Source organism: Chaetodon trifascialis, chromosome 8, assembly GCF_039877785.1.
Source record: "Chaetodon trifascialis isolate fChaTrf1 chromosome 8, fChaTrf1.hap1, whole genome shotgun sequence".
Lineage (NCBI taxonomy): Eukaryota > Metazoa > Chordata > Actinopteri > Chaetodontiformes > Chaetodontidae > Chaetodon > Chaetodon trifascialis.
Window position 1 is genome coordinate 18,474,191 of NC_092063.1, and position 23,398 is coordinate 18,497,588.

A 23,398-nucleotide genomic window follows, 5' to 3' on the forward strand; every position below is an offset into this window, starting at 1 on the left:
ACAATTTGCCCCATCGTTACAATGAATCATGTTAGCTAAGGAGTTACCGCGCGATTAATTGGTGTTAAATACTGCGGCTGATTTGGAAAATTGCAATTTTCCCCCTCCTGCTTTGACAATTTTTCCCGCTGCTGTGCGGGGGGACAGTGGGAGCTTTAAGGACGCTCCGTGTTTTCAAAGACCGAAATAGTCGCTGTCAGGACTACTGTTTTGTTGATGTCATCCGCGGCAGAGCTGTAGCGACCTTCAATTTCCAGGCAAGACCGGCATAAGCAAAGACTCGTTTTGGGGTGTTTTTTTCTTCTTTGCTTAGTTTTCTTTGCCAGCGACACTAGCAACGAGAATGGGACTTTTGCTGCACTGTATCCTGCTGCTATCTGTCTCCACTTTCACCGCCGGTGTAGATTTCCAGCAGGGATCGCAGCCCTTCGGACAGTCGGTTTTTGTGAGGCGTTCACTCACTGAGGAGAAAGCTGCGAAAATCGCCAAGAGGTCTCTGCCTGCATGGCTGTCTGGATCACCAAACCACAAGATAAAACGAAGAAGCACCCAACAGGGCGACTCCTGTGAAGCTCTTCAAGGATATGGCACCAAGTTAGCTGACAACACCCACCGTGTAAGTTAACCAACTGAGGTCCTGTTACTCTTCGCTCGTCTGGCAATTAAATGCGCCCAGAGAAGATGATGCGCAGGTGCACTAACAGGCCTAATCAGCTCTTCAGTGTACTCACAAACCTCGCTGCTGATGGGTTTCTTTTCCATTCAAGTGTAGGCGCTGAAGCCCAGGGTAACAGTTAGATGTTGCTCTGTAAATTTATTTTTCATCTTGCAAAGCAAAAACCCGCATGTATCACCATCAAAACGCCTGCCAGAGTCTAAGTTCTGGGTTTTCCTACACCTATCCTCATGCTCAAACAGCCATTAAAGGTACCTTCTTGCCTTCCTGTTGGACTGCCATGATTTTCTTTTATATTTGGTGCAGTGAAGGCAGCGTAGTGAAACTGCAACGAGGTCTATTTTCCTCATGCTTTAAGATCTACGTAGGCTCCACTGAGCCAGAGCGGTTTACCTCTCAAATGCTCCACAAATGGACGTGACCTATATCTGATTCTTCTCAAGGATGCAGCTGTGGTCTGTGCTTCAGTTTCCCCACTTTTCTCTGCCTCACTGACAGTGAAGCTGCCTGAATGTTAATAGGGAAATTGGCCCAGGGGAATCCATGTGACCTGCTGGTTGGTAGTTATTTTGTAATTAAAAGCTGTGTCTGTATGGTGAGGAGTTAGCACACAGGGAGGCTACAGTATTTTGTGTTTAGTTGCACTTTAATCCTGCTTATGAGAGCAGGCTAAATTTGGTTTCACCAGATGTGTAATGGAATTCATCATTGTTGCAGAGAAGAAGAGATAGCAGCCAAATGATCCATGCAGTGCTCGCCTCCAAACAAACAGAAGCCTGAGCTCAGCAGAGGCCTGTTCTGCTTATTTGCCTAGCTCCTCTTTGCCATGTGATCAACTTTGCATTGCAGTCTTTGTGTACTTGGCCTCAGTAAACTGAAGTCAACAGCATTTCTAGAAGCTTACCTTCGTCACTCCCCTCGAGGTTGCTGCTGCAGGTCCCACCGGTGCTGGGGCTGCTTACAGCACAAGATGCTGAAAGAGACCTGCCTCAAACAGTTTGTGAATGTTGACATAGTTAACAAATAATGGGCTCCTGAATGGGTTTCAGGAATCAAGACATTTATATAAGTATTTTTGTTAGGGTCACGCTGCTAAATTGACTTGATTTGCACAGAATTATTTCCAGAGTGAAAACTTGATTCTTGACCTCAGTTTTATTCAGCGGTGGGATTCACAAGTCTGCGCTGGGAGCGCTTGGCTTGGGGCCTGGTGCTTGCTGAAATGCTTGTCTGGTCTGATAAGTGGTGCTTCATGTTTCACACATTGTCGTTTATGCTTGAACACAGGGTGACACGGAAAACCAGTCAACGCAGAAATGCAGTCTGAAGGCAAAAATGCCTGAATAGGTTTTAATTTCAGTTTCTAATTGTGTGGTCAGTTCACCCCTTTTTCCACACAGATATTTAAACATACTCCTCAACCGGTGCTGTGGTTTTTAACATGTTTGTTTTTAATCTGTTTTTCCTCAGTACACCTTCAATGACCTGAGTGGCTCAGTGTCGCTGGCCTGGGTTGGAGATGGCACGGGGGTGAGTGTTATGCTCTTCTCTGCACCTCACATGTCTCTCACACAGTGTTGTTCCCAATGTGACACGAGTAGAACAAACTTGGCTGGATTATTCAGTGAACTGTATGAAAGTGACAGAGGACTCTGCCTGCAAAGAAGCTCATAGATTACATGATGAGTTCCTCACACCAGGGTCTCATGCACATTAATAAATGATCCGTGCTCCACTTTCCTCAAGCTGAACCTGTCTGAACCGTCTTTGTTGGCAGGTCATCCTGGCTTTGACAACCTTTCAGGTGCCCTTCTTCATGATAAGACTTGGGCAATCCAAACTCTATCGAAGGTACGTCTCACCAGCTAGAAAAAGCGCATGATTTGTATTTGATTGCATTCATTTTCTGATGAAATGTCTTGTCTGTCAGTGAGAACTATGGGAAGTCATTTGAGGATGTGACCAGCCTCATCAACAACACCTTCATCAGATCAGAGTTTGGCATCGCTATCGGCCCTGAGAACTCTGGGAAAGTAAGTCACATCCTCATTTAGTTGTCTCAAGTTTCTAGAAACGCAGCACTGGCTGCTGTAAAGAAGCTTTAACATCACACCATCCTGTGTGGTTTCATCAGTCTGAAGTTTGGACTCTGGCTTGCAGGTCATCCTGACAGCGGAAGTGTCTGGAGGTCAAGGGTCTCGGATCTTTGTCTCCGATGACTTTGGAAGGAGTTTCAACCACCACGACCTGCCCTTCATGCCCCTGATACAGATCACATACAACCCTGACAATTCCAATGTGCTGGTGGTCCTCAGCAACAATGTAAGTAGTGGATATTGAGGTGCTGTTTTGGGAAAGTGACCAGGCTGAATGTTAGTTAGTCTGTATAAACAAGTGGGTGTGGTAGATATTTGAAACGTGTCATTCATTTTGGTGAGCGACTGTTTTCATGGCCTGTTGTAAAAACCTTAAGCAAAGGCCATCATCTCACTTCCTCATGGCAAGTAGACGCCAATGATCAGTCATTTATTATGTGTTTGCACAGAGTGCATTTATTAACATGGCCATGGTGTTTATGGTCAGCTCTCCTCTGTGGTGTCACTACTGTTGAGTTCATAATTTAATAAACCTGTTTCGCTGTCTTCAGAATGAACTGTGGCTGTCTGAAGATTTCGGCAGCACCTGGAAAAAGCTCCATGACATGGTGTGTCTGATGAAATGGTAAGAGACGAGACAAGGTGATGATATTAGCACACTTTGTCAGGTGCCCATTAACAGGCGGTGGTGTTCTTCAGTGAGTGACTGTGGATGAGGTTGAATAGTCTTTTTTTGCTTCAGAAGGTTCGTAACTGAGTGAAATGACCCAGAGGTATCCAAGTGACAACCATGATAAGAGCTGGTTAAATTCCCTAAATGCTTCCTGTCTCTTCTCCTTTAGCATAGAATACACAGAGCCAACCTTTAGGGAAGGGAAGGAGATAATGCTGCCCTGCAGTTCCTGGCAGCACCCATGTCTGTAACATCAACATTTTTTAGTTTTCTTTTAATTATTCGACCACACCCTGAGTCACAGGAAATATTTCTGTTCAGTGAGATCAGAGATGAGTGGAACAGCGTCGTTCTTATTGTTCTGGCAAGTGTCAAAGATTTGAAGAAGTCATGCGTTCTCTGTTGTGAAGTCTTTCATTTTAGTTCCTTCTGTAAGTGAATTATTCCAGGTGATGAAGACAGTGGAGTTCTGCCTCTGTTTATCATCTATGTGTCATATTTGACTTCAGTGTCATGCTAACCATTTCTCTCTTGCAGGTTGTTGTAAGACGTGTAATAACCTCAGGCAAAAATGTTCATAGTTCTTCTCCTCAGACTTTTATAAGTGCTGCACCTTTGCAAAACAGGCTGTAAAACTGCATTGCAGGCCAAGCCCTGGCTGTTGTTTTAGAGGCACTTCCTGGTACATGTCACTGACGAACCTTGGCAGCTCTATATCCCTTTTTAGTTTCGATTTTAAGGCTGTTTTCAAGGTTGCTGTGTGTTAGAGTACTCTATATACAAAACAGTCGGTCTGAAACATAACCTTTGTTACTGTCCCAAGGATCTGAACAGACTCAGGGAAATGGGTCATTTTCAACTGGGGCAGCAGCTTTCTGAAGTCAAAACACTGCACTCCAAGGAAAGCACATATTTAAGAAGGGCATGGTTGTATTTGATAAGCCACGTCATGTGATGCTTACTTTGACAACAAACAAAACCTATTATGGGAATGGACTGAGAATGCACAAAGAATCCAGTATGAGACCTGATTTCCTCCCTGTCACTTAAGCACATCGAGAACTGTCACATCTTATCAGAAAAGCCGCCTGTGTCTTCTTTGCTTACATATCCTTGACACTGTTGCGTGTCTGCTTGTCTGATGTGCTTGTGTCTTTCCACTCTGGTTCAAGGGGGAGCAAAAACACCATCTTTTTCACAGCCAGCCTCAACGGCTCGTGCAGTAAGTGATCCCGTCTTGATGTAAAACCTGAGATGAAAAATTAGCCTGTCAACTTAAAGACAGATCGTTTTTTTTTTTGTTTGTGCACGTAGATTACTGAGGAGCATTACAGGGAAAATAATGTCTTAAACTTCCTCAAGACAGTTTAAACTATAATTATCTACATGTTTTTATTGAAACTCCTGCTTTCCATTGATTAACCCTGAATTTGGATTATGAAAATTAAAATGATAAATGGTGTCAAGGTAACATGATCACGGCCAGATGAAGCAAAGTATTTATATTTTGTCCTTATTTCATGATTAAGTCTCATATTCCTCTTAAATACTATGTGTACTCACTCGTGAATTTCCATGTTTTGTTGCACTTTGATTACTAAGATGTCCCATGTTTTGTTTTATTTTCAGGTGATCGGGGAATGCTGGATCTGAGGAGAACGACAGACTATGGGAAAACCACCAAGACGGTCGCCAACAAAATATACTCCTTTGGTCTGGGTGGACGCTTTCTCTTTGCCTCTGTCATGACAGGCAAGGTCAGTGCACAGTTGGCCCAACTCACCAGCAGATACAGACACATGATCAGGCATCCAGAGGCAGAACAATGATCGTTTAGACTTTTGTGTTCATAAGAAAAAGCTCCAGTCGACTCGATTTGAAATCCAGTGGGCTGTGTTGAGGTGAGATATAGTATGTCACAGGGTTGTACTAGGAGCATATTTTTTTTTGTAGTATTTAGTAGATATTTTTGTTTTCTGTGTGTAGTTTAAAAGAGAAGTTATTCAGTAAGTATCAGCCATGAACTAAAGGTATTTTAAAGGGGAACTTTTAACCATTTTATCACGTATGAGTCTGTGGTTACATTCATACTTTTTCGATTTAAAACGGTGAACTTATCACACTGCTCTGACATTTTCTAACCCCTAAAACAGAGACTTTCAGAAAAGCCGCTGACCCCGTTTTAGTTAAAAACTCCAGAATTGTGTTACAGTCCAGACAGGTGGACTTTTGGCTTTTTAGCCTGGACGATGGTTATTTCTGATATGGTGCTACAACACTTGTCTGCACAGAGCTCATTTAGATTTAAAACGAAAACATATTAGCGTGGTTGTAGTCTGTTAGTTCAGGTCTCTAATTGCTCCGCAAATCATTTGTCTTGTCATTTTTCCCTCTTTCTCTGCAGGGCACCCTGAGGGCGATCCACGTGTCCGTGGACCAGGGCGAAACGTGGAACATGGCCCAGCTGCCCCCTGTTGGTCACGAGCAGTTTTACTCCATCCTGGCAGCCAATGATGAAATGGTCTTCATGCACGTTGACGAACCCGGAGGTCAGTCCACACAGACACCTCAGCTGCTCACTCTTCATGTTGAGTAGCAGAGCAGTAATGATAAGAGAGCAACGAAAACAAAGGCTAATCATCAGATGCATACAGTGGAGTGAACTTCGAACACATATACTCCATAAATGTCTTGTTTTTTATGGGCAATTCTATACTATCAGTGTAATGCTGCATCTGAATTTTCTCTACAGTACGCATGCTGCACAATTTGAAGTATCACATCAGAAAAGGTTGATAGAAACAGCAAATTTGATAGAAACAGCAAAATTCAAAAATTTTAAATTTGAAAATTATGCTTGCTTGTGGTAGTTTTTGCCTTTTTTGAAGACTTAATGCACTCAACGGGAGATAGAGACACCTTTTTCGAGCAAGTTTGTAAGTTGTGAACACTCAGCTCAGAGAGAAGAAGCTCTTTCTGCACATTCAAACGCCTCCTCGTCGCTCCACGCAGATCTGATGTAACCCTCCTCACAGAAATGTCATATTTCCATTGTGTTTCTTCTTTGTTTTTTTTCACCATCTGATGCTCGCCGGTGCTCTTTTAATTACATCATCTTGTTGCGCCCTCTTCTTCTGCAGTGTTATAATGCTTTTATAACTGGAGAACTGCAAAAATGTGCAATACATTTGGATGAAATCCAGCTGGTATCTAACTCATTTCATTTTTTTTCTACAGACACAGGATTTGGTACCATTTATGTGTCAGATGACCGGGGCACTGTGTACTCCAAGTCATTGGAGCGACACCTTTACACCACCACAGGGGGCGAGACAGACTTCACTAATGTGACCTCCCTGCGAGGAGTTTTCATCACCAGCGTCCTGGCTGAAGGTAGCACTATTCATGTGCCTTTGGGTAGATAAAAGAATAGCAGCACACGCCTGTACTCAAATTCCCCCCATAAAACGCACACATGTATGACTTCTCCATTACATACTGGAGGCAGGGCGTTAGGTAAATATTTAATTAGTGGTTCAGTGTTAGATGTGCTGTCTGCCTGAAGCAGCTGGCTGACTCTTCACCAGAAATACCACCAGCTAAAACTTAACTCCATCATGTCTGCTGCTCCCTGTATTTTCTGTTGAACCCCCCCCATCATTCTCCTTATGCTTCAGTCTTCTTCTTTTCTTGCCTCCACATGAGAGCTCTGTGGTTACAGTTACTGCCAGGGCAGTATGGGCCTGACAGTTGGATTCCTTACTTATAAATTTGGGGTACACACATTGTTTTTGGATGGGGGCATCATCAGCAAAATGCTTTAGACTACCCGTAAATAAGGTGTCGTTACCTGGTTGTTCCAGATAACTCCGTGCAGACTGTGGAGTCCTTTGATCAGGGAGGGGAATGGGTCCCCCTGCGGAAACCTGCTGATAGCAAGTGTGACGCTACAGCCAAAGACCCAGACAAGGTAAGGAGAGGAAAGTGGTGTGTCTACAGAACAACAGATGGGAATTTGATTGGTCTTGATGGAAACTGTGTGCTTTTGTAGGTTATAGACTGTATTCCATTGTAAGACGTATGGTGAATTGAGTTTTAATAAGATGACTTTTGAACTGTGGTGCTGAAAAGGCCAAAGTCCATGTATCGTGACTGTAGTTATTTTCCATGTTGCTTTGTGTTGGTACTATAAAGAGTCAACTGGGCTGCATGCTGCTTGTGTTTGTGTGTGTAGTGCAGTCTCCACATCCACGCAGCCTACAGTACCACAGTGCTGGACGTCCCCATGCTGCCTCTGTCTGAACCAAACGCTGTGGGCCTCATCTTAGCTCATGGTAATTTCTTTTCTTCTGGATAAACGGGAAGTTGATTAAATGGACAAACTCGAGGTTTTCTGCCATTTTATCAGTTTCTGTGTATCTCATTAGGGAGTGTTGGTGATGCCGTCTCAGCAATGACGCCTGACGTGTATGTGTCTGATGATGGGGGCTACACCTGGATAAAGGCCCTCAATGGGCCCCATCACTATGCTATTCTGGACTCTGGAGGCCTGCTGGTTGCTGTGGAGCACAGCCCCACTCAACCTATCGACAAGATCAAGTGAGTTACAGTTACCCTTATTTAACCAGCCACCAGCTCATTTTCTTACGCACCATTACAAAATGTTTCCAGGGTTCCTGGTGGGCCATGTGTAGGTGGAATAATCCACTACATGAGGACAAAAGCTTAATGCAGAATGTTAAATGAAATACTGCATTAAAGCAGTAACACACTTGAGATCAGCCTTGTGCCTTCTTAACATCAGGGCAGTGGTACGATTGCCTGCTTAACTCCTTCTCATATAGCTGCTTTCTTTCTTGGGGTTGTGCTCATGTTTGTATGTCCTTCCACGTCCTGACAGATTTTCTACTGATGAAGGACAGTGCTGGGGTGTGTACACCTTCACTGAAGACCCCATCTACTTTACTGGGCTGGCGTCAGAGCCGGGAGCTCGCTCCATGAATGTCAGTGTGTGGGGCTACAGAAACTCCCTCCTCAGCCAGTACTGGATCTCCATCACCATCGACTTCAGGGATCTTCTCACCAGAGACTGTGAGTGACACGATAATATGTTCGATACAACAAACCCATTTTAATTTGTCCAAAGTCTGCAATTTATTTGAGGTCATACGTAAATGGGGTCAAAAATATTGATGTTTTGCAGGCAACGACCAGGACTATGTGCAGTGGTTGGCCCACTCTGATGACATCAGTGACCCCAACGATGGGTGCATGCTGGGATACAAAGAGAAGTTCCTCCGCCTCAGGAAAGACTCTGTTTGCTGGAACGGACGGGATTACCAGGTCAACACCCAGCCAACCCCGTGTCCGTGCACCCTGGATGACTTCCTGTGGTAAGACGTGTCCCCAACGTGTCCATATTACACACTAGTTCTACACAACGTATACTCTAATGTACACACTAATGCTCATAGTGAGCTGTCTTTGCGGTTGGCATTGGTTGGCTTTAAACTAACAGGAAGTGAAACGCAATGTCAGACATTTTACTGGAAATAAATTGCTGGTATTGAGATGTACTTAAATAGAGGCATAAAGGTAAAGATGTTTACTCTGTAATGGATGCAGAAATATAAAATACTGTAACTTGAGAAAGAGTCCACATCAAACACGCCAAACCCATATTGAAAAGCGGTGGAAACGCATCCTGAAGTGGATTTTTCCTTTAAGTAGAAATGAATTGTGGCTTCAAACAAAACTCAAAAAGTACTGAACCAAACAATTCATCAGATACAGAGGCAAGAGTGAATGTGGGTGATTTCTCTCCCCTGCTTACCATCTCGCCATCTCTGCAGCGACTTCGGATATTACCGTCAGGAGAACAGCTCGGAGTGTGTGGAGCAGCCGGACCTGAAAGGCAAAGTGCTTGAGTTCTGTCTGCACGGCAAAGAGGAGCAACTGCAGACGAGTGGGTAAGGCTCCGGCTTCAGCCCGGTCCAGCACACCTCTGTGTGTCACTCTTGTTGGCTTAAAACAAGGTTATAGTTTAACATTAATGATAATAATATTATCCCATCAACAGGCAATTTCCTTTAGAGAAGATATAGGAGGTATAAATCATCAGTTTCGCCAACATAAATACATTAAATACATACATAACTAAATTATTTGGACTGTAGGACTTGACAGCCGTCTGGAGTTGTTGGAATTTGGTCACACGTCCTAAGCAGCCACCACTGGGACCTACTTCTACAAATAGGATGATATTAATGATATTAGCATAGCATAATCTTCATCTGCAGCTGTGCAGAAATACCTGGTTTAAACAGAATGAATAGACATGCCAAAAAACCCCACCTGCACTGCATTCAAATGTTGATTTACAATTTGAACATCAGTGTTATGAATGAAGCTTTAAACTGCGAATATGAAAGTGAGAAACATATTTTGTGCAAGGCCTCAGAGAGTGTCAGTGTTTGTTAGAGCTGGAGGAGACAAGAGATGTGAATGAGGAAGTAATTGTCATGCAGAGACCAGTCAGAGGAAGCAGATGAGGGTGAGAGTGAGTCTCATGTTTTAATAATGTTTCATTTAACTATTTGCCATTTGAAACCACCTGGCCCCCAAAGTACTGCGCATTATAGATTGTTTCACCCGTGTAAGGAACATTCATCAGAATCTGCTCATCAGTGAACAGCTAACAGTCACACACTTTGGATTGTGTCTTTGGTCCACAGCTACAGGAAAATCCCTGGGGACAAATGTGAGGGAGGACAGATGCCTGAGCGTAAAGAGATCGACCTCAGTATGAGGTGTGTGAGCGACCTGGTGGGCCCAGAGCTTCTGGTCAGTACCTCTGCATACTGAGACTTGGTATCGGTGCTGTATGATTGCCTGCAGTGTATCTGTGCCTGTGCTGCTGTTTCCTAATGATCTGGTCGGCTGTGTTTTTTCACAGACGGACAGTCGCTCCTCCAAGTCTTTGCCCATTGTGATAACAGTCATCATCATCGTGCTGCTTGGCGCCGCGGCGGGAGTTGTCTTCGTCAAGAAATACGTCTGTGGTGGCAGGTTGGTGCATCTGTCCTGTCTCTCCTCATACACGTGTAGTTCCACTGGACAACATGTCCTTTTCTTTTGCTGTCCCAAGTTGTGTTTTACATGTTGAATGTGTTTTTCTGTGTTTCTCACATGGCTTTAAGTGAGCTGACAGTCTTCTAAATGTACCCTGCAGGTTCTTGGTTCACAGGTACTCTGTGCTGCAGCAGCATGTTGAGGACAACGCTGCTGAAGGGATGGACGACCCGCTGGAGACCAACCACACTCAAAACGGCAAGATCGAGTTTCATGACGACTCAGATGAGGTGCAGTGGATATCTTTTCCTCCTTTGTTCACAGGCTAAGATAAAAGCATGAGTATCAGGACTGGGCCATTGTTAAGCAGTGGCATTAATACAATGTGTGTGTATCTTTAAGTGTTTGTACTCTTTTTATGAGTACAAACACTTGACGTGGATCTCTTAATTGTGCTTTCTTGAGAATTGTGACTGATGGTTATGTCTGAAAAAACTGATGAAAACCTTTCAGTGCTCCCTGGTGGACAAACTGTGTAATAACACGTTGCTAAATTACCTCAAACCTTTTCTTAACAGTTTATTTCTTGTTACTTATCAGGCAACATATACACTGATACTAAAATCCCTCATAAACTAATATTTGCTGATGCGGGCAGTCAGAAACAAGGCCCATGCGAGGGGACACTCGTGCTTTGCAGCTTTGAACTCCAAATTATTGCCTACATGCTGTTGATCACACATCATTTTCTCTAAAAATGAAACCATGTTCAAACAATTATTTTAACTTCAGAGTAAGTCAGTCCTGACTGTTATTATTTTATCAGAGAGTGATTTTACATTATACCAACAAAGTTATGACATTAACCTGAATTCAGCGACTGCTCGGTCACTGAGTAATGAAGTCAGGTGTTTATGTGTAAACATAACCATAATGGTGTCTTTGCTGACTTGTATTGGTTCTGGCTTCACCAGCATATTCTTTTCTTGTCTTTACACAGGACATGCTTGAATAGCAGGCACAACAGGTTTCCAGTTCACCCGCTGGCCGGTTCCTGTCACACTTTCGTCTCCAGCTGCTTCTTCTTTTCTAGTATGAAGTTTGGCCTCAGCTACCAGACAGAGTCTGTGTCACTCTGCTGTCATCTATGAAGTATAATGAATGAATGGAGGCTTCCTGGGACTGATGACACACTTGAGGAGAACTATGAAGGAGGTCTCGTAGTGTTGTGCTTTAGATTCTTTTGATTGAGTTTGAATCTAATTTATTTTAGGCAACGAAGAACTCATCTGAACTACTGACAGAGCTGCAGTAACGGCTTCTGAAGCTAAGCTAGTTGTATAAATCCGTCACCATTGCATTACGGGTCCTGCCATTCACCTGAGAGTGCTCCTGGAAATACTTCCCACATCTGTTGAAGATCTGTGTCCTTTTTCTTGTGCACTTGTACATAAACCGGTTTTTCTTTGCCATTTTTCGATGTGGTGTCAATTTGGTAGGTGTTTAAAAGGTTCCTGTTGGTAGTTGGCTAATAACTCTCCCAAACCACTTGAGTCTTAATCCCTACTTTTAACTAAGTATTTGCAGTGTGCCCTCAGATGGCCAAGAATATGTAAATGTTAGCTTTTAATCCTCCTCCTCTCCGGGCACTGATTTGTGAAATCCCCTGTTGTCGTCTGTATTTGGAGTCCAAGCCTGCATACTTTCAGTTCTGCATGGCACAAAGATCCATGGAGAAGAAATAAGACACAAGTGGAAATGTCCATTTGCATTAGGCTCATAGCAGTAACATGCTCAGATATGTTCAGTATCTTTGCCCACGCACGTTAAATAATCCTGTTGGCATGATATCTCTTCTGTCTCCAGTTGCTGCATTGGATGAATCGAGATGTCGTTCTGTGGAACACATCAGCATCAATGTGCAGGATGGTGAAGTGTGTCTGTTTCATGACAGGATTTGTCCCATCAGAAATTAATGTCTGCCGTTCCGTCTAAAGCATAAGTTCCCTTGACTGCTTGGAGCTTCACCTTTTAAACCTTTTTCCTAAATGTGACCTAATGATTAACGTGACAAGACTGTAATAATCACTGTAGTCATATTCAAGTCGTGTTTATAATCACTTGAGCAGTTTTTGTACTAACAGACTTTTGAACTCGTGTAACAAATTGCCGTTCAAGGACGTTTAGAAATAACAGAAATGATTCTAGTTTGATAGTAAATATCTAGAGATATTTTTTACATCCGATCAGATGAATGCATCAATATAATTTGGCGACACAGGTGATGTGGAAAAGCAATTATGTAAATGTTGTATAGCATAATTAACGTAGCCATTCAGAAGAGGTAACACGAGGTTGTATAAGCAGCAATGCCGTGTGAGACTTTTTTTAAATTGGTTTTTGTCTCTGAGGCAAAGCAAATTCTCTGAAATAACAGAGTGTTTGCAAGTTTCTCATCCGTGTGTTTGACAGTGAACTGTTTGTTTTGTAATCACCCTGATACTGCTGACATTTTGAAGCTAGACTGGATTGGCTAATGCCTCTCAACAGATCTCTCATCTATCTCGTCTTATAGGGTTTTTTCTTTTAAACATCTGCTGCACATTTGTTCGTCTGTCTTGTGTTAAATGCGGTTTTATTTATTTGTGACTAGCAGGTTCAGAGTGCAGTAAATGGGATGTGGTTATACAAGTGCCTGGTGTGAGGATATGATGTGAGGCCCTCCCAGTGCGTGGCCAGCGTCTATTTACTGATAATTATTTATATCACGTGCAGCCAGTCTTCATCCAGTGTGTGAGTGTCATTCCTCAGTTGCACTTGTTGCCTAAGATGAATCCTCGAGCAGTAAATCGGTTTCATACAAGCTCCCATTGAACTGCATGTTCATCTTGAATATTTAAATCCACGTTGCTTTGTGAAGTAAATGGCCACATCTGGTTATTTGCTCCTTCATGTCTTAGCATGAGACTAAAATCTGGCTGTGATACTTTGACAAGAGAGTGAACTCAAATAAGAAAACACAGGTTGAAAACAGGGTTATTTTGTAGCTGCTTTACACTGGGAGCCATGTGGAGAGTTCATATTTAATGATGGTTCATTGCATTAAGTGAAGGTAACACATTTTTCTTACAGTTTAAAACTACTGTATAAATTAAGTCATTGTGATGGTTTTGTAAATATACAAGGTTACATCTTTGTATCTGCTATGTTTCTCTCTTCTGTATATTTGAGGCAATTTTCTTTGGGTTTGCCAATAAATTCATATGTTCCTCTATTTTTGTCACCTGATTCTTATTTCTTACAAACAGCGATGGAAAATAAAAATAGAAATGTAGGCTTGCAGAAGAGCTCACTGTGGCTCACTGACAGTTTACATGATGGTCATCAGTTTGCAAAGGGATCAGTTAAGAAAAGACATTCTGGTTGTGGGATGGCTGCTGCAAGCAGGGAAAGATATTCTTGAAGTACAACTTCAGGTTCATCTGTGTCCTCTGGCTAATTTGATGAAAATTCCATTTATTTCTGTTTATTTATTCAAAAATGTACATATAAGAATGGATGCAGAGATCAGGAAACGCACAGGGAGAAAAACGTTAAAACAAATCAGTGGTGGAACTGTTGTGTACTTTATAGCAAAAAAAATCTGATTTTGTTTGTTCTTCATATGTTTTGTGTGCACACATCTTATTTTGCAATGTCCCTCTGAAATGTGGTGGAGTAGAAGCAGAAAGTGGCATGAGAAGAAAATACTGACGGAGAGGACAAACTCTAATTACTGTTTAAGTACAGTACTTGAGTAAATGTACTAAGTTACACTCTACCACTGAAATAAATGACAGACATGTTTTTATGTTGCCTGCTTAGTCTGCACAATAATCTGTTCAGAAAGTCACTGAGTGTTATGATGCCAATCTGAACATCTCGTATGGTTAGCCAACAGTTCAACAAACAAAGTGCTCAGATTCTATACAGAAAATTGCCTTCTGCATCAAAGAAGCCTTTCCCGACTTGCACGGCAGGGGAGGGCTTTTTCATTTCCAAAAACTCCTCCAGTTCTTCTTCTGTAAACACTCGTCCATCCCAGCTCTCCTCCTCCTCCACCTCCACCTCCTCCTCCTCTGTAGGATCTACGTTAGTGGTTCTGTCCTCTTCTGTTGATCTTGTCACTGCAGCATCTTTACTAATACCAGCTCTGAACTGAGTAACAGGGGCAGGACTCTTGGTCAGGGATCCTGAGCCTGCACCTCGCAGCATCAAAGTCTGGTGAGCCACAGGCACCACTGCATCACCTCTGCTGCCAGGTGGAAGCACAGCCGGTGTGCGGCTTCCAGGCAGCTTGAGCCTGTCTGGCCCTGTCCCGGCACCTGAAGGCAGCACCTGCTGACTGCTGAGTTCAGCGATTATTTTAGCGTCCTGCTTGACTTTTCTCTCAGGAGCAGGGACGAACTTGCTCCTGAGGACCCTCAGGATGACATCAGGGGTGACAGAGAAGCCCTCAGCCAGACGCTCAACTGTCCACTCCTCCGGCTGCTCTTGCTTCAGATATCTGACAATTGAGGGACATTTTAAGCCGTGCTCACGCAATCGCACTGAAGACAGAAAAGCAATTTCTCAGGTACATGGTTGGACTGAGATCACAATGCTCCTCACCTGATTTGCTCGATAGCATCCCAGGTTAACCGTCTCCGTGGAGCTCCTGATGGAGTCATCTGCCTTCTCAGCATGTGATACTTCACAGTCTTCTGCCTCTTCCTCCCCTCACTGAAGAACATGGAGAAGTGACTTCATTCTCCATTGACAGCACACACAAAGCATTGCACATCAAGTTCTTTTTACAATAGAATAACGTGTAGTTACTCCTGCTGACACTTACTCAACCAAGGCCTGGAGCTTGTCTTCCACATCCTCTACATCCTCCAGTCGAAGCTCTTCATCATCACCGTATCTTGAAGCTTTGCTTGACACCCTGTCTCTGTGCGCATGGTTTTGTCCCATCCATGCCTTGCCGGCACCTCTGCTTGCAAATCGACAGCTGTTAATGGAAACTGAGGGAGTCACAGTCTGAGCACCGAGCCTGCGAAGGACGGACAGGAGCCGGAGAGCCATGCTCACAGACGGTGTGTCCTCCGCTTTTGAGCCGGTATGATTGTCTTATCTTGCCAAACAGTCCGCTCTTTTACAACGGAGTACCTTCCTTCACCATAACTGGTAACCTCAGTCAACATGCTGCCAATACCGTGAAATATCGTAGATGTACTTCCGCGACTATCACTGTCACAACATAAAGACGGTGCAGTACTGACACCTAGCGCACTGGAGGTGCAATTATTAAGTTGGCCTGACTTGAAGAAATATGTTCACTAGTAACACGACACGCAACGACATCATCCATCCCATGATTAGACGGATATGTATGTAATGTCAAGTCCAAACAATAGGATCAATAAATCAACTGAAGAAAGAATATATCCCAGGGGAAATGTCAAAGGGAAAGAAAATACAGTCAGTCAAATGGCGACATCTGCCGGGCGTCACAGACTCTGCACCCCGCTCCGTCCCCATATTCATGTGTCATGCAGCTGCGCACCTCCTCCCAGGCGCCGTTGTTTCATTTGCGCCATTTTGTCCGCTCACTTTGTTGATTGGGCTTTAGCGAGCTGTACTAGAGCCAATCAGAGGGAAACCGGACAGCGAAGATACGGTAAGGGAGACCCGATTGAAGGCATTGGTAGTTGTCAGCACGGATTGGTTTGCTATGGACCAACCAAATTACTAACCCTGCTAAATGCAAAAAACTCGAATGGCAGTGTGATTTCGACCGCTTCGTCCCGGGCTGGTTAGGGTGCGAGCAGCTTCTTGTTCGAAATGTTGGCTCCTACAAAGAAACATGATCTCTGGTAGTCGACAAGCCCGAGCTAACGTTAGCTAGTTAGCTAAAATATCGAATCTCAAACAAAGGAATGGTTGATATTGCCGACGTCTGCGAAGCGTTGCCCGGCAAACTCTCATCGATAACGTTAATAAACAGCAGCCCACGTAAAGACTCATGTTAGCATTGTATCTGTTAGCTTATCTCCGCTCTATGCTTTCTGGCATTTGCCACGCTTTTCAGCTAGCTATATATGACTGACGCTAGCGTTGTTAGCGCTCATCTAAACATCGTGTGCACGAAACACCCCGTTAAAACAAGGCAGCGACTGACCTATACCGCCCACTGTGAGGTACACATGCCACCTCTTAATTTTATACATTATATTTGATGGTATGCCATAAATCAGCGCGTTGAGTTGAAATGAAAAAGGCCACCAACCTGTCCTTATTTTAATGTCTAACGTTAACACTGAGTTGGCAACAGTAACGTTATCTTTGATAAGGGTTGCTTATCAAAGATCAACAACCTTGTATGTTTTCTTCATCTGGATGTCCAAGAAGGTCATGTGCCTCATCAGAAATACAGACATACAAATCTAATGTTAGCCAATACTGTATATGTGTCTTTCTTTTGTCTCCAGAGAGGACCGTGACAATAACAAGCTATGGAGCAGTACACCACTGCCACCACTACTACTGGGGAGCAGATAGTTGTGCAGACAGCCAATGGACAGATCCAGCAGCAGGTGAGCTCAGAGTTTACCCAGGTAAATACAATCAATTAATCAAATCCACTACTGTAAGATCACTGGTACCTGGTACCCAGAATTAAAACCTTCCAGCGGATTCCACATCCAGTCTATTATCCTGACAGCTACTTGTTTGAGACTGTATTGTCCTGCCTTGCCTGCAGACACAAGGCACAGTGACGGCTGTGCAGCTGCAAACAGAGGCGCCAGTGGTGACGGCCTCAGGCCAGCAGGTGCAGACACTCCAGGTAGTGGTGTCACCGCCGCCCTGTGTCAGTGCAATGACAGTGATGACAGTGTTACAGCCTATGAGCTTGCATGCAACAACCAGGGCTGTTTTTCATGACCCATCTGTGCTGTTTGGTTCATCCGCTCTCCCCTGGCATGTCTTGCAGCTGCCTGTACTGCATGTTTCTCAGCACAGTGTGTTTTGTGTCGACCTCGGGTTTCAGCTTATGCTCTCATGACTGTCAAAAGACTACTGTTGTGCTCGTCTCTTGCTTTTAAAAGCAAGTTTTGTAAGTCAGACAGTGTTCTTCCCGATGACGATGAAAGCCATTTGAAACGTGAGTCATTTTGTTGTTCAGCAGAAGACCAGCATTGAACAGCATGGATTCATAGTCATTACTGGCTGTCACTTCCCATCATCTAGCTGTATATTTCTTACTGTTGCACCGTGTCAGTGGGTTCCTTCCTGCTGCCATTTATTTCTGTATGATACGGCTGCTGACACAAGCTTTCATCTATTCATTTATGGATGCAAGTTGGACCATTAGTACTTGTCAAGTTGCAGATGTGAATGCAATTTAATTTGATGTTAGGATCTTGTCTAAACATGTGATCTTAAGAACATCAAGTTGAAATGAATGTTGTGCAGCCTCTTGCTTCAGCAGCAGTACTCCAGTAAGTACAAAACCAGTGAGTATAGAGGTTTTGTGTTTTGCAGTATATGACAAAAATAGTTGACTATACTGTGGGCTATGGTTTGGATCCACTATTGGATGGGAAGGTCTCATGCTTTTACATCCCAAAACTGAAAGAATGACAGCTATTCATCAAATACGTTGTATCCCAGATGCACCTGATGTGACATCATCTGCTTGTTATCATCTGAGTCACCTTTAAGTGATACTGAGGTAACAAATACTGGTAGTATACCTACAACAGCTTTCTGTCTCTCTCTGTAGGTCCAGGGACAACCTCTAATGGTCCAGGTGAGCGGTGGGCAGCTCATCACGTCATCAGGGCAACCCATAATGGTGCAGGCCATGTCAGGAGGTCAGGGTCAAACCATAATGCAGGTCCCTGTATCTGGAGCCCAGGGACTACAGCAGGTAGAGGATGAGGGTCATTTACCAGATTAATTGTGTTGCACTAGTGTTCTCTGTGGAATAGTATTGCTTGACATGAAGGCTGGGTGGAATACTTCAGTATGAAAAGCACAGTGTGACTGGGCTTTCATTATCAGCTGACTTGTGTATTTACGTAATGATAACTTGATTTAGATTTTGCTGTGCATGTGTAATTATTTTTGAGTGTTTCTCATTTAAAGTGTTTTCCTGAGGTGTGTTTGTGTAGATGTTCAAGGTAACTGCAGGTAAATGTAAATAAAACCTTGCTGCAGTGTGCTGAATTTACCATCCAATTCAAAAGTGAACTGTGGCTCATCTGTGTACTGTGGCGCTTTGTCCATGTGCAGATCCAGTTGGTGCAGCCGGGTCAGATCCAGCTGCAGGGCGGTCAGACTCTCCAGCTCCAGGGCCAGCAGGGTCAGCCCCAGCAGATCATCATCCAGCAGCCCCAGACAGCCATCACGGCTGGACAGAACCAGGTGTTAAATTCTGACAAATGTAATGGCAAATACATGTAATCAAATTATTAAGCATATTAGGTTACTGAGTGTCTTCTCTCCTTACTTATGGTTGCACAGGGGCAGCAGATCAGTGTCCAGGGCCAACAGGTGGCACAGACAGCCGACGGACAGACCATTGTGTACCAGCCCGTCAATGCAGATGGTACCGTCCTGCAGCAGGGTACACTCAATTTTCTCCTACATCTTGTGTTTGCCTTCTGCTTTGTGGACTTTATAAACAGGGGCACTGTTGAGTTGTCTTTTTGAATAAGAATGGTGATGATAATCTGTTTGCAGGAATGATCACAATTCCAGCTGCCAGCTTGGCAGGCGCCCAGATTGTGCAGGCAGGGGGTGCCAACACCAACACTACGAACAGCGGCCAAGGCACTGTGACCGTCACCCTGCCCGTCTCTGGCAACATGGTCAATGCAGGTGGAATGGTCATGGTAAGACCCTGTGCAGAGGTACCCAAAATCTTATTACCCCCCCCTCTTTTTAAATCTAGACCAGGGCTGCCCAAAGTTGGCCCACTGTGAGGTTTGATTTAGCCCGCCAGGTTTTTGTAGGGGAAAAAAAAGTTTTAATTTTTGCAAGTTAAAAGGCTCTTTAAATATTTTGGATCCCTGATTAATTATTTCCCGTAATCTGAGCATGGTGGGCAGAGTGGCACTTTGTGCTAGATGTCAGTTTGCTTTTGTTCCATTAAGAGAAAATGTTTGGGCACCCCTGATCTACACTCTCACAAGGGTGTGCAGTGTGGTGAAGGTCACAGAGCTTTTTAGAGCACCAAATGTAGTTGGTCATTTATCAATTTCTAATTTTTGTGCTAATCATAATGAGCATTGTGAGACTGTGAAAATGTGGAATAATGTATTTATTTTCTTCTAGTGAACTCATATTGTAATGTAACCATGGAACGTCCTGACCAACATTATTGAAAAGTTGTACTTTTAGTCTCAGCTTAGTTAAATGTATTGAACCATGCTGTTAACTGCAATGAGTATAACTGTTTATTCAAAGCCCCAAACACCCATTATCCACCCACACAAGTGTTTTCACTTATTTTGCCAGAACAGACCTTTTCTCAGGACTGTGTTTGTGTCGATTTGTGTTCGATTGACATCTCCTTCACTTTGACACTGAGGGACAACTTGAACCTTTGTGATTCTTATTAGTTTAGGCTATTTGGGTTTGTCATGCAGTTACCAGCATAACTCCATCCAGTGTAGGCTACAGAGGAGTCTGTTCAGGTAGAATGACTGAGAACACCTGTGGGGGTGTGCATGGCCTCTAATTAAAGACTCTAAATGTGAAAGCTGCATTGTGATATAGTAATATATATCAGTATTTGATAACCACGATTTAACTATTTGCACAGGAATTGCTCATTTGTGCAATATGCTAATATACAGCATATGTATGCTTTCCTTGCCTGATGCTCTAAGCATTGCGTCCCTGTTTGTGTCTCTCCCTCTATCAGATGGTACCTGGAGGTGGTGCAGTTCCCACCATGCAGCGTATCCCCCTGCCAGGGGCTGAGATGCTTGAGGAGGAGCCTCTGTATGTCAATGCCAAACAGTACCATCGCATCCTGAAGCGAAGACAGGCCCGAGCCAAGCTGGAGGCTGAGGGCAAGATCCCCAAAGAGAGGAGGGTAAGCCTCTGTTTCCAACCCTTCTGCATTTAGGGTGAAATTAAACATATCCCAGATAAATACAAAAGAATAAAAAGTATGCAACACCTACTTTTAGTGCTATCTAGCCATGTGATCTAAGACCTGGTCAAGGGCCTGCGTGGTTAAATACCACAAGAGACGAGTAAGAAAATGGGCTTTGTTATCTGGGGTGGGTGAGGCAACCTTTGAAACAAGTTCTGGTTCAGAGGTGGCACAATGCATTCACAATGTTAAACTGGCCATGATCCAATCAGGGTTTCCATTGATGCCAATTTCAATATCCTGGACCAATGGGAGAAATTCCAGTCAAATATTGTGTTTTTATGGGCCCTATTATCATTTGCACACCACCAGTGTACATTCACTAAAAGTGCTTGTTTCTGCAATGTCTGACGGCATTATGGAAAGGATCCCTCTAGAGATATACCTTTTTGGATCAGGCAACAGAGAGGCAGCAGCTAAACCAGCGTGTAGAGCCAGACTACTTTCACATCTCGTCAGTTATTTTCATATTATATATCATATTATGACCAGAGAGATTTAAATATGTTGGACTTTCATGGTAAAAAAAAAAAAAAAAAAAAGTAATACCGGATAATGCAAACCCTATATCCAATACATCCACTTTGTTCTTGGCAGAAATACCTTCATGAGTCTCGTCACCGTCACGCCATGCAGCGTAAGCGAGGAGATGGAGGACGCTTCTTTTCACCTAAGGACAAGGAGGAAATGGCTTTGGCCCTGGCGCAGGTAAGAAGCTCTGTGTAGAAAAGCATCACCTACATCTCCACTCCACTCAACGCTCGACTTCCTCTCAAAGATTGTTTAAGTTGTAATTGATGTGGAATTGGGCGACAGTTTGGGGTCGACATGAAACACCTCATCATTTGTTACGAAGATCCGTTCTCCTCCTCAGGCGCAGCAACAGCAGGATGCTGCCCAGGCAGCAGATGAGACGGTGGCTCAGATGATCCGAGTCTCGTAGCACCGCCGCCGACATCATCTCTTCTGCCTGAGACTCTTCATCCCAGCTAACACGTCAGGCGCATCACCTCCTCTTGCACCCTTCTGCCCCTCCATCACCATACACCAGACCACAGCACTGCCACTGGGTTTCTTTTGTCATCCTCCGGTCTTCCGGGGAGCTGACCATGTGGCTGCTGAGCCTGTGGACCGCTCTGGTCTATGTCTCTTAAAATGGAGGATGCTTCCACGTTCAGCTCAACTGGTCGAGCACTTAGGACCAGCTTTTTATTTTCATAATTTGGACAATAATGAAACATGAAGTCATGGGTAACCAGGGCTAGTCACGCAGAGGAAAAGACAGCTGCGAAGCCATACCGTGTCAGACCCTGATCTGTTTAAAAGATGAGAATTTGTCACTAGTGGATACTTTTTGCTTTAAATATTTTTTGTAAATGGTACAGAATTTTTCTTTTCAGAGACACTCATTAAGCATTGATGCTACACTTGTGTCCAATATCTTTTATGTGATGCTTGTGATATTTTGATGTTTAATTTTTTTCAACCCGTGTTCTTTGGGGGATGGACTCAGCATCATACGTCCAACCTGTGTCCACTGAGCAAAAACTGAAATGTGATACAAATGTGAAGATATTGTACAGAGATTCTTTTCTTCCCCTGTGTGTATCAGATGTGCTGACTAATTTTCCCAATTCTCTGGATGCATTTTATACAGTTTTGTGGTTAGAAATAGTGTTTGTAGAAAAAAGACTGTTGTGTTACATCATATTTCCTATTCAATCCATGTAGTTACTTCCTCATTGGTGAGTCCACTCAAGTGTTTCGTTTTTTCATTGTTGATAATAGATTTTTTTTTACCCATCAGATGCAGATCTGCAATATTATTTTTTTTTAATAATAAAAAAAGGTTGGACATTGAGTTCATGAAATCTATGTCAATTAAATTTTATTAAGTGACTAAATGTTGTTCTGTACAATTGTTCTTTTACCATTCATTCAGTATATCCCGTGAGTTGTATGCATTGTTATACTGTCAAAACCTCATGGCAGCTGTCTTTGTTCAATACTTCAGCGGTACCCAACCCTTTTCGCGCCACGGACCGGTTTCACGTAAAGCAGTAATTTGCCGGACCGGCATAGAAACGAATAAAAACTAATCGTTAAAAATACAACTCACCATTACCCTAAATGTATTTGTTGTAATTAGTGGGAGCCCTGCGTTTGTTTCTCTTCTACGAGAGGGCTTCATTGCCTCATTCGCGAGCCCGTCGCCACATATTACCCAGAGCGGTTTGGTGCGCGAGAATCACCTGAAGCGATAAACCCGTAGTTTAAGCAGGACTGCTGATATTGTCTCTTACATGCAGCTTTCTTTTTCTTGGAAGTTGCAGGGTCTTCTTCTTTTGTCTCATCATTTGGCCTTTTCCCCTTTCCGAAGAAGCTCCGTTTGTGTTTCACTAATTTTTGCCAGCTTGTGGGCTTACATTTTTATTACCGTATCACGTCACCGACACGAGCGGTTTGACATGTACACAAGGGCACAGGCAGATGCACCTGATTTTCAAAATAAAACTTCTTTCAGACTCTGACTATCAATAACATAGTTATCTTCTGTAACTGTTATCATTATCAGTGTCTGTGTGGCCTGGGTCAGATCCCGGGATTGAACACAGTTCAGTTAAATTCTTCCACGTATGGGACGATTGAGGAACTAGACCTCACAGGTTAATTACTGTCCCAAGCAAGCT

General features: G+C 43.5%; 3 protein-coding genes across 12 annotated transcripts; 2 read left to right on the plus strand and 1 right to left on the minus strand.

Annotated features, from left to right (window-relative positions):
• Positions 1-7: 7 nt before the first annotated feature.
• On the plus strand, positions 8-13,590 carry sort1b (sortilin 1b). Its single transcript, XM_070967493.1, has 20 exons — positions 8-616; positions 2,147-2,206; positions 2,454-2,527; positions 2,607-2,709; positions 2,837-2,998; positions 3,324-3,397; positions 4,618-4,667; positions 5,075-5,202; positions 5,850-5,994; positions 6,683-6,838; positions 7,309-7,415; positions 7,680-7,779; positions 7,873-8,044; positions 8,346-8,536; positions 8,649-8,838; positions 9,298-9,414; positions 10,180-10,288; positions 10,401-10,513; positions 10,677-10,806; positions 11,517-13,590. The coding sequence occupies exons 1-20, from the start codon at positions 344-346 to the stop codon at positions 11,529-11,531; spliced, it is 2,469 nt and encodes an 822-aa protein (XP_070823594.1). The 5' UTR covers positions 8-343; the 3' UTR covers positions 11,532-13,590.
• Positions 13,560-16,304, minus strand: ngrn (neugrin, neurite outgrowth associated). The gene is made up of 3 exons (XM_070967505.1): positions 15,390-16,304; positions 15,167-15,277; positions 13,560-15,062 (listed from the first exon to the last, which is right to left on the minus strand). Exons 1-3 carry the CDS (start codon positions 15,620-15,622, stop codon positions 14,474-14,476), a joined length of 933 nt encoding a protein of 310 aa, XP_070823606.1. The 5' UTR covers positions 15,623-16,304; the 3' UTR covers positions 13,560-14,473.
• Positions 16,063-23,244, plus strand: nfyal (nuclear transcription factor Y, alpha, like). Of its 10 annotated transcripts, none has more exons than XM_070967494.1 (10): positions 16,063-16,217; positions 17,029-17,133; positions 17,301-17,387; positions 18,324-18,470; positions 18,836-18,967; positions 19,067-19,169; positions 19,286-19,455; positions 20,472-20,645; positions 21,306-21,416; positions 21,583-23,244. In XM_070967494.1, exons 2-10 carry the CDS (start codon positions 17,053-17,055, stop codon positions 21,649-21,651), a joined length of 1,074 nt encoding a protein of 357 aa, XP_070823595.1. In that variant the 5' UTR covers positions 16,063-16,217; positions 17,029-17,052; the 3' UTR covers positions 21,652-23,244. The 10 variants fall into 10 exon arrangements, with proteins under 10 accessions (XP_070823595.1, XP_070823598.1, XP_070823601.1 ...); XM_070967497.1 differs by having other exon boundaries at positions 17,301-17,384; positions 21,583-22,615; XM_070967500.1 differs by having other exon boundaries at positions 19,286-19,437; positions 21,583-22,609.
• Positions 23,245-23,398: the final 154 nt, after the last annotated feature.